The following is a 17,332-nucleotide window of genomic DNA, read 5'->3' on the forward strand; positions in this document are numbered from 1 at the left end:
TGGCTCAATTCTATGATTCTATCACCTAGCACCTGAGATACTCGGTTTCACAAAATCCAACACACCCTATGGATTTCATTTTCATTTAATACAACAAATATCCAGACCATGAACAAGCACCGTGAACCTATATTGATGTATAATATAATAAAAGATTCATATTCGAGTTACAGTGATGAAATAATTTGTGGGGTCAAAACTTCTCTGGACATTTGTGAAAATCAAGGTGCCAGCACCTAAAAGATAAAAATTGTCGCAATCATTTCTGGGCATCCGAAGAACACAAATACCGCAGCATGTATTCATTGGAGGAACATGTGTCAGCCAGGTCTTGATGCAGTCTAGTTATTGCTTTTTGCAGAGATTTTAGCGATGGAAGCAGATTTCTACAGTTCTGCTGTATATGATTCCCATGAGCTTTGCAAAGCTCCTGTTAAACCAGCAAAATGCAATATTTAAAATCATAGTTTTCAAAAAATACAGCAGCCAGCATGTACGCTGAGCAGGGAAGTTCGATGTTAGAGAAAATTACATCTATAGAATCATCATCAATAAAATTTACGCCAGAAGTTTACATAAAGTGTAATCATGCCGAATAATTAACGTTACAGTTACATTTTGAAGAATTAAATACAAACTTTCACTAAAACAGGTTATACTCATAAATAGTAGAGTAACTTGCTATAAGTTTCATATGATATATTGATAGTGACTTTTTTAAAAAAAAAAATTGTATATATATACCTCATCATATGATAGTGAATGTTGGGTATTAATTGAACAAGAAACAAGGATGAAAATGTTGAGATAAATGTGTGAGCATTAAAACCAAAAAAAAAAAAAAAAAACTTCTATAATGATCATATATGAGAAAGAGTTGGCATGACATCTATTAAGAAGAAAATGGTAAAAAAAAAATGTTTAAAATAGTTTGGCCATCTTCAAAAGAGGCTATTGAAAGTGTCAGTGAGCAACATAGTTGTTAACAGAGCATAGTGATATAGTGCAATCCATATAACTGACCCCATTTAATAAGATAGAACTTATTGTCGTTACATGATACTGCATCATTCATAAGTTATGGGTTTCTAGCCTTGCATGGAGTCTGAAAAATACGTTGCATTTAGTGAGCTTGTTTAAGAGTTTCTTATATTTTACATATAGATAGATTGTAGCTTTTCCAAACCTAATTAAAGTTTTCTCAAAGCTTTGCAACAAGTCTCTAAAATTAGATAGTAACTAATCTTTAGGGTAATTACAATTTTAAATTATTTTTAACACAGATTTTTTTTATCAAGTTTGGGTCCTTGAATATAATTTTCTGTGGATATTAAGGTAATGGATAATACCTGAGACCATCTGAGTATAAACTCCAGATGTGGGCAGCTTTCTAGAAGATCTGCAAGTGCGTCAATTAATCTCTGCAGATATGTACGAGGTATTGATGAAGCAACTGCTGGAATATCTGATGGACTGACAGCATAAATACATTTTTTAATGATCGAGTCCTCATTTAACCGAAGGCTAAGGATCAAAGCTCTAGTATGTTGATTTTCCATTAGAGCATCATCGACAGCCTGTGAATAAATATGAGCTCATATTACAAATGAACATCAAATAAGGAATTACTGTAGCCGGCAAGACTAAGAACACTATTTCAGTAATATCAAAACAACACAGTTGAGCTCCGATTTCCTTTTTTGGTGCAAACATTTTTCAAGTTTATTCTACTATTCTACTAAAACTACTTTTGAAGAACAATAAAACTGCTACGGAAAAAATCAAACAATTTATTTACTGGGAACACGTTGCCTTCACATGTCAGCATGTTAGCTTCATGCTGTATAAGAAATAGTTTCAGTACTCAGATGAGGGTGTGTCGTCAGGCTGTTAAACATATTTTCTAACGTTGTGTTTGGATAAATGTGGATTTGAACCAAATCCCCCATTTGGATATTCAAAAATATATGGGGCTTGCATTTGATTCAAATATAAATCCATTTCTTACTCTATTTCCTTTGTAATATTAAAAATTCTCTTACATTCTAATCATTTGAAATTAACCTTTCGTTCTCTTCATATTTTCACTGGTTCTGCATCTATCACTCTTGCATCTTCTCTCGTGTCTCTTTCTTGTAAACCCATCACTTTACATTTCCGTTTTTCGAATTTCAACTCGTCTCTCTCCTTCCTTTGAAATTTTTTAACTATCCAGACAAAAGATTTTAAACACATGGGTATTAAATGTAAAATTTGAAATATGAGATTTTAAATCTAAAATTCAAATCTAAATCCATCAATCCAAACATTACCTAAAGTTATTTTGCACAGAAAATATTATCCACAATAATCTCATTTCTTTGAAATGAATATGGCATTAAGTATATCTACACTTGGTATTATGAGAAGAATCATAAAGTTTGAAGTATTACCTCTGGTGTAACATCTATGTCAAGATCAGTTGGATCAAAGATGAAAGATTCATCAACTGAATAAACTAGAACTCCCTCAGTAGTTGCAGCTGCAAAAGTCCGACCAGTAGGTGCAATTTTTAGGCATTTTGTTTGAATAACAGGCCTTCCACGGTTAGGCAAGGAACCTGGTAAATTATCTACTTTGCCACGTGTCTGTACGTCAACACCTTCTTCTACATCACTGTTCTCATCATCAATCAAATCCAGTGGGCCAAATTCTGTCATATTCTTTGAGTTTAACTTATCAAGGACTCCATCTAATGAGAGATTGAGAGTTATCTGAAATCGCCGGAGCAGTACCTGAACAGGAGAGATGCCAATTAATGAATGGAACTGTTCGATGAACAAAATGTGTAAACGAGTTGGATTTGGATTGTAAAAATTAAATCACATATCCCAATCAACAGCCCAGAGTTAATAATACAGGTAGACAAACAGACAGTGATAAACAGGGAAGCAGACAACAGAAACGCATTCTTTAGCCAACATGCAGAGAGCCAGGATAGTAAAGAGAATTTGATAGTGACATCCTTTTATCAGACGTAAATGCATTTAACATTACAACAACAACAACAACAACAAGCCTTTATCCCACTAGGTGGGGTCGGCTATATGGATTGCAAGACGCCATTGTGCTCTATCATTTATCAAGCTTTTAGGAATATTATTAATTAAGAGATCGCGTTCAACAACTTCCAAGAGTGTTCTCTTAGGCCTTCCTCTACCTCTCTTAATCGGACTCAAAGTTATATGTTTCACTCTTCTCACTGGTGCCTCCCTTGGTCTTCTTTGTACATGCCCAAACCATCTCAACCGATTTTCTACCATTTTTTCCTCAATAGGTGCCACCCTCACTTTTTCGCGTATGTGCTCATTTCGAATTTTATCTTTAACATTATTCAACATAAAAAGTATATAAAATCTCCAGACACGAAATAATTCTTGAAGGTCAAGAGAAAAAAGTTGCCTCATTGTAGAAGTTGTATTCTATTTATTACAAAAACTACCGAATGCTTTGGTTTTTTTTTTTCTTTTAAAAAAGAACTGCTTCTGAACTCCCCTCTCCCCACTTTCTAAATGTTATGAACGCTATTTATAAGTTCTGCATCCAACATAGACCAAACAAGAGATGGATTCAACACACTCACTTATCTGTTATAAAATGCATTTATGGGACACATTATACCATAACGAGTAATATCAAAATTGCAAATATCACTAGACACAGACACACAGTTACTTCGTCATGCGTAGAGAACAAGGAAATAGCAGCTTTTCCCTTTAACTAACATGGAAGGCTTTGTTTATTGATCCAAAACTCCAATGGACTTTTTCCCCATTTTTATTGATGGAGTGGAGCAGGTAAAGACCCAATCAAGCTGTCGGGAGGAGAGTCAACAACAAATGACAAGTATCCCATTCAATCCTCTATATACCTTTCGAAGATGTCACGAGATAAATAATGATTCATGAAATGAAACTCTACACAATCTGGCTACAGGGTAAAACAGACAGGGATGAAATGGAATATTTATAATCCATTCCTTTGTATTTGGTAAACAGTAAAAAATGGAAACAAGGCAGAATTCATTCTCAATAATTCCTCCAGTTTTTCGTATGCATGCAAGCATGGAATGATTTGCTGCCACGTGGGATTTAAGAGTGGTTTAGGAAGGTAGTTAGTTGGGGAATTAGTAAAATAGAAGATGTGGTTGTTAGGAGTGTCAACGAGTTAAATACAATCCATTTACATTTACCATGCATCATTTGCATTTCAAATTTTTCAATAGATCTCAGCTATACCAAACAACCCTTTCATAGCCTTCCAAACTTCAGTCAGCTAGATCACAAAGGAGAAAACATGACACAATAATAAATTTATCCTCAAGGAGCAGCCATTAACATCAAAAGATTTTAAAGATACATAACCTGTATATATATTTGCAATAACCCAGCAGTGTAAACTGTGATACTATGCATACACTAATCCAGTTCCTCCTCTATTTATGCCATAGAACCTATCAATTTTACTATTCATAGATACAAATGAACCAAATCAAGCATTATACTTAGTTGTGATAAGAAGCAAACCAGTCTAGATTCAACCTAATGCAAAAGAATGTTTTTATGTCACCATGATTTTTACAATATTCACAAATTATGTAAACGCCCATCTTTATTCAAATTTTCATCACAATTCACATCTTAGAAATGAATGCTAAGAAATCATGAAGTAAAAAGAATACAGGAACATTGTTTAACTAAAGAAGTACATTATAAGAAATAACAGTTAAAGGATAAATTAAAACCATATGTTGCAACTTTTAAGAAGGAATTCAACACAATGGATGATAGAATTGTGAAAATCTAACCTGGTCCGCAACATCATACATGCAGATATATCTACTGCTTCCCCCAGCTAAAATGTAGCTTCCATCAGCGGAATAACACAAGGTTGAGAAGTAATTCCTAGAGGTTGAGTTAGCCCATGATCTCCTGTCAGTCATAAGTCGTCCTCCAGCAATATCTCTGCGGCCTTCTATGGTGAACATCAACACACCATCTATTGGATCCCAAAAATGAATTTGCCCATCCATTGTGCTGCAAGCTAACTGCCTTCCATCTGGACGGTAAACTACTGTGAGAACATCATGTGTGTGAGGGAATGTTTCAACTGCTCCTTTTCCATTAAAAACATCCCACAACCGCACAGTTTTGTCCCATGATGATGAAGCTAGGGCTGCCTACATTTAGAGAGAGAGAAAACTTTGTTAAGCTTCTCCTTAGAATTTGTAAAAAACCACCAAGTGACCAAAAATAGAAGCTTCAGAGCCCTTGTTAAGTCACGTCTCGAAGAAAAACATTTCCACATGACAGTACTGTCAATGCATGAAAACAAAACTACATTATTTTATAAACCTGAAAAGGATGATCATGCTTATGGGAAATTATTAGCAAGCTAGTTCCAGTGTGTTACACAAAGTTTAAGAAATGAGCTACATGGTTTATAGTTTAATGAATAGTGCATCTTGTTAGAGCTTTTATATTATACATAGATATAAATTACTTATAACTTTGCTGCTGTAGCACTAAAAGTCAGAGCAAGCTAAAACTACAAGATATTAATTATGCTGACAAATGGCGGGAAAGAATGCTAACTCACAGTTGTTGGAGAAAACGTCAATCCATGAACAGGACCTTCATGACCACTAAGCACATCCAACAAACGGCCCGTTCTCATTGACCATACAAAAATCTGTCAAAACGTATCATTAAGCAAAAATATAGTGAAATGGGGGAAAGTAGTATTGCCATGATCCACCCAAATTTTGTGAAAATAATACCTCAAAGGAATCTACAGTGCCAGCACATATCACTTCACCACTTTGATCTGCTGACAGAGAAGCAAACTGTCTTGCAGAAGGAGTAGTAAACGTCTTGAAATTTCGATAGCGGATCAAATCCCATGCACGTACAGTCCCATCCAGGGATGCACTAAGCAAACAATGGTTACTTGCCATAAAATGCAGAGCACTAACAGCATTAGTGTGCTCAGAAAATGTTACGAAGGAGAAGCCTGAGGAAACATTCCACACCTGTAACGAAGAGGCACTATACTTAGCCTAATATCAAATTTTAACATTCAAACTTGCTCAGGAAAAAAAATCAATTCTAAGCTTCAAGAAAAATTTCCATTTTACACTAGGAAAAATTTTCAAATCACGATAGCATCACTGATATTTATTTACCTTCACTTTATTATCATCCGCTCCAGTAGCAAGGAGTTGCGAGTCTGGTGAATAAGCAAGACAATTCACATCAAAGTAGTGACCCTGCTGCTTCAATATATAGCTCTCTGATCGCCACTCCCACACAAGCAACTGACCCAGTTTTGCACAGCCAAAGGTCAACCAATTTCCAAGCTCATTAAACACTGCTGTTGTAATCTTCTCCCTTGATATTGACAAAAGATGAATGCATACAAAATCAGGCATCTGATATAAGCCAAACACACCGTTTGAAAAACCCACAACAACCATGTCTAACTCTCTATGATAATCACATGCCGTTAGCCTTGCTGCCTGCATAAAATAGTCCTTCCTCAAGAATTCCCACTTCCCTCGGCACAAGTACCCATCTTCAAGCATCTCAGCATCATTATTATTATAGTTCTTTCTCTTCTTTACATTATCACCACCGTCCAAATCAATATTTCCTTCAACATCCCTTTCCGGTGTAGCAGGCGAGGGTGGCTCAGAATCTTCACACGTAAATGCCCAGCTAAAAATATACGAATCTCTTGTAACCGTATAAGCTTTACACACTCTATTAGTTTTCTTTTCAACACCAAAAAAAGCACCCACAACAGAATCTCTATGACGTAAGAACTTAAACGGCTCGTACTTAACACCGCCACTCATCTTAATCAAGCATAACAGTCTTGCAGTCAAATCCTTAGACCCAGCAATCAAGTAATTCGAGTCAGGACTCCAATCCAATGACATGATCTTGTCATCGAAGCAGGAAAAAGTTCGAACCAACTCAAAAGGGAAAAACTCCTTTCTAAATGCAGGAGAGCGCCAAATTTGGACCAACTTGCCCGCTCCAACAGCAACATAGGAGCCATCTGGGCTGAATTTGACAACATGGACAGGCTTCTTAAAGCTAATACGATGGAGCACTACGCCGCGGCGAAGATTGATGAAGTGACAGCGACTCTTCTCGTCAACGGTTAGCAAGAAAACGCCGTCCGGCGAGACGGCTATGCGAGAGATATTTGAAGATGATTGAGTAGGTAGTGTTGTAGTTTGGGACTTGACAAGGTCAGTGACGGAAACTCGGTTACCGACGGAAGAAATCAGCAAAGTGTTGTTGGAGATTACAGTGTTACCACCTCTGTAAGGAGCACCAAGCAGGTTGTGAAACCTGAAGTTCATGGCTTGAGGGAGAGGAAGCCGAGAGACGCCTGAAATGTGAAAACTTGGAGCAGGCCGGCCCTGGGGTTTAGGGTTTAAGGATCGGCGGCACAGAAGAAAGCAGTACGGCTGCTAAAACACTTGTTTTTTTTTTTTTTTGTTTTTTTGGGTTAGCGCACGTTGAAACGAAGTGTTTTCTTTGCTTTTTTTTTTTTTTTTTCAGGTCATGTTTGGTAGCATTGAATTGGTAAGGTAGAAATGAAATTAAAGATCAAATTCTAATTTAAACATGATTGGTATGTAAGAATTGTAATTTTTAAGAATCCTAATTCTATCAAAAATGCTAGAATCCAATTCCATCATATTGATCATGGAATTGCTTCAATTCCTTTGAATTCAATTTGTGGACCCCACTATCCTCATCTTTTTTGTCCATTTATAATAAGATAGGTCTTTTTAATTTTTAAAAAAAGGGCAATTTAGTCTTTTCTTATTTTAAGTACCTATATAAATTAATATTATATTAGAATTTCATTTTCATACCAAACACATTTTTAAAACTCAATTCTATTCCGATTCCGATTCCATTAAAAACTCTTCCATCATACCAAACGAAATGTTTCAATGGTGAACAAATTGTTAAAGTATACTCCCTTCATTTAATAATGTAAAATATTTTTTAAGGAGTTTAATGTTAAAAAATATGAAATATTTTTAATTTTTTAAGATATAATTATTATTATTTTTCAAAAATTTTTCTATTGATAGCGACTTTGTATTTATTATAGGGTGTTTAATAGAGGTAAATATAGAAAGATAGAGTTAATTTGAAAGTAAGTAATTACTTTATTAGAAAGAGAGATTCAGTTAAAAATACCTTATATTTTTTAATGGAAAAAGTATTCATAATAAATAGAAAATTTTTAAAAATTGAATTAGGTTTATGGTTCATTAATTAAACCATGGTTGAATCGGTTGACATTAAATTAATATATTTTTAATTTTAATTTATATATCATAATTAAATAAGAAATACATTTAAATATGTATTTTTATTCAAAAATATATTATAAATGCTTGTTAATATAATTTTTTATTGTTGAATATATGATTAATATTAATTATAAATGAATATTTTCATTTAAAAATTAAGAAAAATGTTGATAGAATGATAAAATATTAGACAATTTTTTGAACGCATGTCTCACCTAAATTAAAAAGATCAAGTTTAAACAATAAATATACATAAATAATAGCAAGTATAAAGATTAAAAAGATTTGCCCACGTTAAAAAAAAAAACATCAAGATATACGAAAAAAATGAACCAAAATCAAAAGAAAAAAAAGAAGAAGAAGAAGAAGAACCTATTTAGTTATATACTATATGTGCATACAATTGGTATAAATTCTACAAATGGTTTCTCTTTGGACTATCAAAATTTCAAAATTCAAGAGAATGAACATCAATTTCCGTGTAGCAATACTCTATTTTGAAGAAGAAGAGCTGCAATGATTTCATATCACACAATCATCTGGTTCTTCCTCATGCCACATTTCACAGGATTACCTTCGAGCATCTTGTAATGGGTGACAAGTATTGACAATCAATCTGTTACAAGAGGTTTGCAATTGGGAGGTTTGAAGATTATCATGCATAATGAAGATTTCTTGCTTTCACAATCTCGTTAGGAAAAGAGTGTTATTCTACATGACATTCAACACATGATCTGCTGTTTTAGCTCAATGTTAGTTCAACATATTAATCAACATTGTACTTCTTGGTTTCCTCCTTTCTTTTCTTTACTAACTTATGAGCTGTTATTTTTATTTGTTTTAATTGATCATTTGACCATTTTTTTTTAAAAAAATTAAAGCTATATAACTTATCACATGAATGGCCTCTTGGAAGTTTTATGTGATTAATAAATGTTATATATTCTATAATTGTGTAGATTTATTTTTTATACATAATTCTTGTAATAGAATTTAAGGATTTGTGGTCTATAAATACTGAATGAAAATTTCTCTATTTTTTCCTCCCCTAATTTTTTTCTTGCATTATTCATTTCTTCCATCTAGATTTCTTATAGTCTTATTTTCATAACAAAATTAAACTTTAGGATCATAGTTTTTTTTTTAGGTAGTTTTAAGAATAATACTTTGACTAAAATGCTATTGTCAGAAAGACCAACTTAAAACTTATGAGTGTTGAAATCATTTTATTTGAGTTAGAAATATACTCTCAAACTTACAATTGACTAACTCATAGGACATTATTCAAAGTATGGTTGACATGTTAAGCAGGAATTGGAAAGTCTCCATCAATTTCATGCATAGAGAGTCCAATATTTTTGTTGATAGTTTAGCTAGATATGGTCACAGCTTAGTATTAGTAGATGATTTTTGTACGTTTGATCCTATATTATTTTTCATTGAAGATGAATATGATGAAAGAAGCTTCTATTTGTACTTTTGTTTGCTGTTAATCCTTTTTGTTTCTGTCCCTTTTTTATTGAATGAAGTTTTCAGCTATCATTGAAAAAAAAAACCAAAAACAAAGAAAAACAAACAAACAAACAAAAGAAAGAAAGAAAAAGAAGTGGGAAAAGAAATCAGGAGCTGGCAGCACAGTCAAGCGAGCCGAATTCAAAAGAACGAACAAGAAAATGAGACAAAAGGCATGATTCTGAGATTTGGGTCAATACGCACAAGGATTTCAAAATATAACAAAATTTGGATTAATCTGCACAGTTAAACTATTAAATCAATAACTTGTTTGATTTAATAAAATCATCGATTTGATATGATTCAATTATAATTTTAATCATTAATATTTAAATTAATATTTTGATTGATTTAATAATCGGTCTAGTTTTTAATAATTTAATTTAAATATATCATGAAATATTTTTTCTTATTATGTGATTTAGAATTACCATCTCTTTTGTCTAAAGGTTATGAATATCCCTACTTGTCTATGCAATGGAAAGATCACAATTTAGACAGTGCTCCTTGAAGCAAATTGAGTTCGACTTGACATTGGTGGATAAATTACTAGTCTTAAAAATATTATAATTAACTTTTGAAGAAATCAAAATTCTTAACTAATTTGAAATATATTTTTATTAATATAATTTAATTAAAAATATTTTATAAATAAAACATGAAGAGTACATAATAGCTTCCAAACAAAACCTTGACTTCTTAAAAGTAAAGTGGATTATAAACTTGAGAGCTTCATAAACTAGGGACGAACCTACATACATTATAGATGGGGCATTTGCCTCTACTGTATAAAGAAAAAATTAAAAATTATATCTTGAAAAGTTTCAATTAAGCCTCCTTAAAAATTTTCAACTACTCCCTCCCTAAAAAAATCATGTCTCCTTAAAATTTTCTACCCCTCATTGATACATATACTTATCTATGTATAAAAACTTAAATAAAAATAATGTGCATAAATTTTATTTAATAAATAATAAAGTTAAAAACAGTATTATTTTCTATTTTCTAATATTTACAAAAATTTTGGTTGTATAAAGATATAATTTTTTCTATTATTATGAATTTTATCTCTAATTCAATAAACATTAAAAATATTAATATTTATTTTAAATATAAATTTTGCCCTTATTGATTAATTTTTCTAGATCCATCACTATGACATCAACACACAAGAGAAATGACTTCAGTTTTTTCAGTAGAACAATGACTGCAGAACATGAATTCCATCCTTTTAAATGAAGTAGCTGAGAATCAGATCATAAACATGTGCATTGTAATATCACTTAATTTACTGCTAATACTTAGTGCCTATTTGATTAAGCAAAATAATTGATTTTTTTACTGAAAAAATCAATTATCCAAAAAAATACCCAAACACATGAAAAACTATTTAATCAATTTTGTTGGTTAAAATCAATCAAAAAGCATTGGAGAAAATTACAAAGAAAAACTCAGAAAAAAATTATAAGAAAGGCCCCAAAATTTAATAAAAATAAAACCAATTATATATTTTACTTCTTAAATAAAATGTAACAACTTTAATATAATAAATTTAATTTTAAAATTCAATGTCCTTTATAATAATTTATATAACTAAAATTAATTTTGAACAAATTATCCAAACATCTTCAATTTTGTTAAAATTAATTTTAAAAAAACGGTATCCAAACAGATTGCTTTATGATATAATTCATTATGATTAAAATCAATCATTTAATCAATTACTTTTATAATCTATTATACTCAACTGAAATCCAAATAAGCACTTAACCATATTATCATACCTTACTATGGGAATTAAGGAATAATCACCCTCGTAACCTTACCATTGTAAATAGGGATTAATTGTAGTTATAAAGAGTTAATCATAAGGGAAAAGGAAAAAACTCAATTTCAAGATCTACTATGATTATTAGAATGGAACTTACTAAATTAATTCATATAACACATGGTAGAATAGATTTTGACATGGTAAAATAGTTTAAAACTGAGTAATAACACTCTAATATATTAAAAAAGTTTAAAACCCATAATTGATAGTGTAAAACCTTGTTAATCAATATCTCAAGTTTTGAACTGAAAATATAAAGTTTAAAAGGCTAATTCATGCACAAATTGGAATATAAACTCATATGGAAGTATGGAATACCAAATAAAACTTAAAACACTAAAGAAATAAGGTTAAAAATAGTATTATTGAACTTTTCAAGTGCATAGGCCAGGTTTAAGCTTTCATGTGTTGCAGCCTGTGTCCCTCTTCTGTTTGCAGCTCACGTGTGTGATCTATTTATTCAAACTTCTAAACATTTATATCAGCACGCAGTACATTCGCCACAATAAATGGTCTAACCTAAATTAACCTTTCAATTTAGGCTCAAGTAGCCCAATACATTTTTGAATTTCATCCGAAAATTATTGCCACAACAAATAGGCTCACTAGCCATTCTTAATCATTCTCAAATTAATTAATATTCATTTTTATCTAATTAACGTTGGTTAATTCATTTAATCTAGAATAGTGTACATAAATGTTTGAATAAGATATGGGATGTTACATGCGTACATAAATGTGTTCTGTACTGGGATAGCACATCGTACTACATTGTAAATTGTCTAGAATAGCGTCTAATTGATTTGTTTATTGTGGAATCTCATTGATCAAACAATTTTATTCTAAGATCTACTCTCATGTTTCATTGGTTTGTTTATATATATATATATATATATAAGGCCATGTTTGAATAAGATGTCTCTCCTTCTCTCGCCCCATTCTGGTGCTAGAATCATCCTGGTTGGTCTGTTTTTAAATTTTATTTTTATTTTTTTCTGATCAATTTGTGAAGACGGTTGTCATGGTACTGATTTTAAAATAGGAATTAGTTTCATCTTTCGAATTCCTAAGTAATTTTTCTCCTTTCATCTTCCAATGCTTAATTAGTCTTTCCCTTCCAATGCTCTAGTGCGCTATCATTCTTTCAAATGTAAAATTAGACCGATTGAATTTTCTTTGAAATTATTTTTATTTTATTATTTTGAGAACTGATATTTTATAGAACATATTATAAAAATAAAAAAAAAATAAAAATAGATATTTTTTATATTTTTTTATTTTTCAGAACAATAATTCCATAACATTCAAAATATATTTTTATTTTTATATTCTCTAAAACAATATTTGGGTTTTTATTTTTTAAATTACTTTTTGAAAATACATTATCAAGCAAATTTTTTTTTAGTTCTAGATAATAGAAAAGTATTTTCAGAATAAATTGCCAAACAAGCCTATTGTTTTCAATGATCTCCCTCTCCTTCGTCAACTCTTGCTATGCCTCTATCAGTCAAAATAGTCAAGCAATGGTTGGCACTAGTGCATCTTGTGCTCTCAATGAAGCTGACTCCATCACACACCATTGTAGGCACCCCAAACCACCTTGTTCCATTCCCCACTTTCAATCTACTCATAGAATCAAAGCCTCCATAATTTTTCCGAAGCTCATTTTTGGGTTATCTCCTTCCAACCCTCTTCACTTGTAGAACCCTAATCCCTCATTTGAATTAAAAAGAAAATAAAGAGAGAAAGATGCAAAGTGCAATGAAGTATACAAATGCAGGGAGTACAATGAACCTTGCTGCTATTTTAAACCATGCATTTGCAATGCAATATAATAGAGTAGAAGTATTGCTATTCTGGTGACTTTGGAGCCTTCGACATTTTCAATTTAGGAGCAAAGGACATTAAGATAAGTAGTACAATATAGTAGTACAATGTAGTACTAGTACTATATTGCACATGGTGAAGAATAGATACTAAATTTATATTGTACTGCTCGTATGTGTATACCTCTACTTGTATGCTTTCCCCCCCACTTCCCATGCAGATGGACTAGTAAGTGGAAATCTAAAAAAAATTAGAATACACATGGTTTTTCTCTGGTCTCATTATTGTTTCACAAGCTTACAAGTACTGCCATTCTAACATAATCATTTAAATAAGAATTTCAATAAAGATCCTTTGACCTTATTTAAATTCAAAGCTTTTAAATTTCTGACATTTCACTGCAATTCAATGATGATTTGATATTAAATTTTTAAGAGAAAATGATAAAACTTTCCCTTATTTAAATTAATATCAAAACTACTCTACTTCACTTGTTAAGCACTTTACTTCATTTATTCATTTACTTATAAAATATTGTTAATTGCCCTACTTCATTTGTTTATTTAAATTAAGTAGGGCAATTAATAACATTTCATAATGAAATTAACAAGTAAAATAGGATAATAAACAAATGAAATAAAAAAATTCTGATATTAATTTAAATAAGGTGTAATTTTGTTATTTTTTTAAAAATTTAATATCAAATCATTGTCCCTAAATTGCAATATAATTTCAAAAATTTAAAGGCTTTAAATTTAAATAAGTATGGTCAATGGGTCTTCATTAAAATTCTCCCATCATTTAAGGTTCTAACATTTTTCTTCCCCTTCTTTCCCCGGTTAGTAACACACACACACACGCTTATTCCATCCATTTCAATTTATGGGACAATTTTGGAAAGTGATACGTTATAAATCGTTGAATTACACAATTATAGCCAGTACAATAAACCTAATTCCTATTTTAAACCATATGTAATGCAATATAATATAGTACAAGTATTGCTATTTTAATAAGTTTGAAGCCTTTAAGATCTTTAACTTGCGAGTTGGACATTAAAATATTAGTATCATCTAGTATAATGTAACACAAGCACTACTATTCTAAAACTCTTCCAAGATTGAATTGAGCGAAGCTTTAAGCTTATTACAATAAGGATTAAGAGGCAAAAATAATTAGCAACTTTTTTTAGAAGCATCCAATATCTTTACAAAAACCAAGGTACAAGAATATTTATAAGCTTGTTATAATGAGGGTAATACATACTCTATTAAATTTGATTAATATCTATTAATGTTGACCATTTAAAGAAAATTGAAGAAAAAAAACAAATATAATGTGCAAAAATACATAAATTTTTTTTTTTCAAAATTTATGATAGCTTTAAGTGAACAATTATATATTGATATCTATGAACTCTATCCTTTTGGATGAATGAGAATCAAATATTAAGCATGGACGTGCATGAATGTTTATTTTGTACTAATATAGTACGTTGTACTGCATTGTGAATTACCTAGAACAGTGTTTGAATTCATTATACTTGCCGTGCTTATGTACTACAAGTATTACAGATCTACAATGTACTTATGTCCCTTTTGTTTTTACTCACTATATATAGGCATGTAAGTAAGAAAGAATAGAATACCATTTATTTTAGATAATTTTCTTCTGATTTCCTTGGTTTTTGTCCCCTTTCAAACTACTCATAGAATCAAAGCCTCCATGGTTTTTCCAGATATCTCCTTCCAACCCTAATAACCTAGTCGCTATTTTAAACCATATGCAATGTAATATAATATAGTACAAGTATTGTTATTCTAATAAATTTGGAGCTTTCAACATCTTCATCTTAGAGTTGAATATTAAAATAGTAGTACATTATAGTATTATCCTAAAAATCTCAAGCTTGAGTTGTTTGAGACTCAACTAATTAGAATAGTAATACTTGTACTATATTATATTATATCGCACATGGTGAAGAATAATGCCTAAATTTAAATTTACATTATACTACATGTATTTGTATACTCTGATGTACTTTTGTGCTTTTCCCCCACTTCATACGTATATAAACTAGTAAATGGGAATGGGAAAAAAAATAGAATACACATACTTTTCCCCTATTCTCATTATTTAATTTTCTCAAACTTACAAGTACTGCCATTCTAACATAATCATATAAGGTTGGGACATTTTCCTCCCTTCCTTTCCCAACTAATATATACATATATTCTTTTTAGTTTTATTTATAAGGCACCTTTTAAAAATAATTTTTGATTCAAAATATAGGACACCTTATAATAATTAAATTATTTTTTTATTTTTATTCCTTTGTGATTAACATGAAGAAATTTAATGTATTTATATTATGATTTAAAGCAAAGAGTAAAAATGAGAGTATATTTTATTTTTTATAATATTAGGAAAACTAATTTTTTTTAAAATGAGTGAAACGATTGACAATGTCTTACAATGAGGATAAAGAGAAATATATACTTACTCCATCCATCTCAATTTATAGGATAATTTTGGCAAGTGATTTGTTAATCACCGAAGTACTCAAGTAAGTAGTGCATTAAACCTAATTTCTATTTTAAATCATATGCAATGTTATATAATATAGTATAAGTAGGGTTAATAAATAAATAAGACCCTAAATTATTGCTCAAGAGTCACCCTGAACTTTTAAAATATACAAAATAAACCCTGTCCGTTAGCTTTTTTAAAAATATTATTGTCTACACAGGTACTATAACAATTAAAGTTAAATTCATAAGAAAATAAATCTTGAACAATATTTGTGTGGACAATAACGATATTAAAAAATTAACTGTTAGGATTTATTTTACTATAAATTTAAAATATTACAATTTATTTTATATATTTTAAAAGTTTAAAATTTAAGATAATTTTTGAGTAATAGTTCAGAATTTTATTTGCTTACTAACCCGTATAAGTATTGCTATCCTAACAGGTTCGGAGCCTTCAACATCTTCAACTTGAGAGTCATTAAACATTCAAATATTAGTATAATATAGTAAAATGTAGTACAAGTACTACTATTCTAAAACTCTCCCAAGCTTAAAAATTGTATGAAACTTTAAGCTTCTTAAAATAATAATACTTGTACTATATTGTATTATATTGCACTTAATGAAGAATAGTGATGAAGTTTATAATGTAATACCGATGTGTGCTCCATTGTACTCATGTGCCTTTCTTCCCCACATGTTTTTAGTAAGAAAAGCTATAAAACCATTAAAAAAAAAAAGAACATACATGCTTCTCCCCTACTCTCATCTTTTTCTCAAACTCACAAGTACTACTATTCTGACATAATCATTTAGGCCTCGTTTGGTATGATGGAAGAGTTTTTAATGGAATCGGAATCGGAATTGGAATTGGAATCGGAATAGAATTGAGTTTTAAAAGTGTGTTTGGTATGAAGATGGAATTATAATATAATATTAATTTATATAGGTATTTAAAATAGGAAAAGACTAAATTGCCCTTTTTTTAAATTAAAAAGACCTATTTTATTATAAATGGACAAAAAAGATGAGGGTAGTGGGGTCCACAAATTGAATTCAAGGGAATTAAAGCAATTCCATGGTCAATATGATGGAATTGAATTCTAACATTTTTAATGGAATTGGGATTCTTAAGAATTGCAATTCTTACATACCAATCATGCTTAAATTAGGATTCCATCTTTGATTCCATTTCCACTTTGTCAATTCAATGCTACCAAACATGGCCTTAAGGTTTCTAACATT

General features: G+C 30.7%; 1 protein-coding gene across 1 annotated transcript; it reads right to left on the bottom strand.

Annotated features, from left to right (window-relative positions):
- LOC129295146 (periodic tryptophan protein 2-like) lies at positions 1-7,522 on the bottom strand. The gene is made up of 7 exons (XM_054933622.1): positions 6,224-7,522; positions 5,819-6,070; positions 5,638-5,730; positions 4,847-5,218; positions 2,433-2,774; positions 1,350-1,577; positions 1-430 (listed from the first exon to the last, which is right to left on the bottom strand). Exons 1-7 carry the CDS (start codon positions 7,409-7,411, stop codon positions 260-262), a joined length of 2,646 nt encoding a protein of 881 aa, XP_054789597.1. The 5' UTR covers positions 7,412-7,522; the 3' UTR covers positions 1-259.
- Between the last annotated feature and the right edge of the window lie 9,810 nt (positions 7,523-17,332).

Source organism: Prosopis cineraria, unplaced genomic scaffold (genome assembly GCF_029017545.1).
Source record: "Prosopis cineraria cultivar Desert tree isolate PC_DT_omini unplaced genomic scaffold, ASM2901754v1 PC57, whole genome shotgun sequence".
In the NCBI taxonomy this organism is placed as follows: Eukaryota; Viridiplantae; Streptophyta; class Magnoliopsida; order Fabales; family Fabaceae; genus Prosopis; species Prosopis cineraria.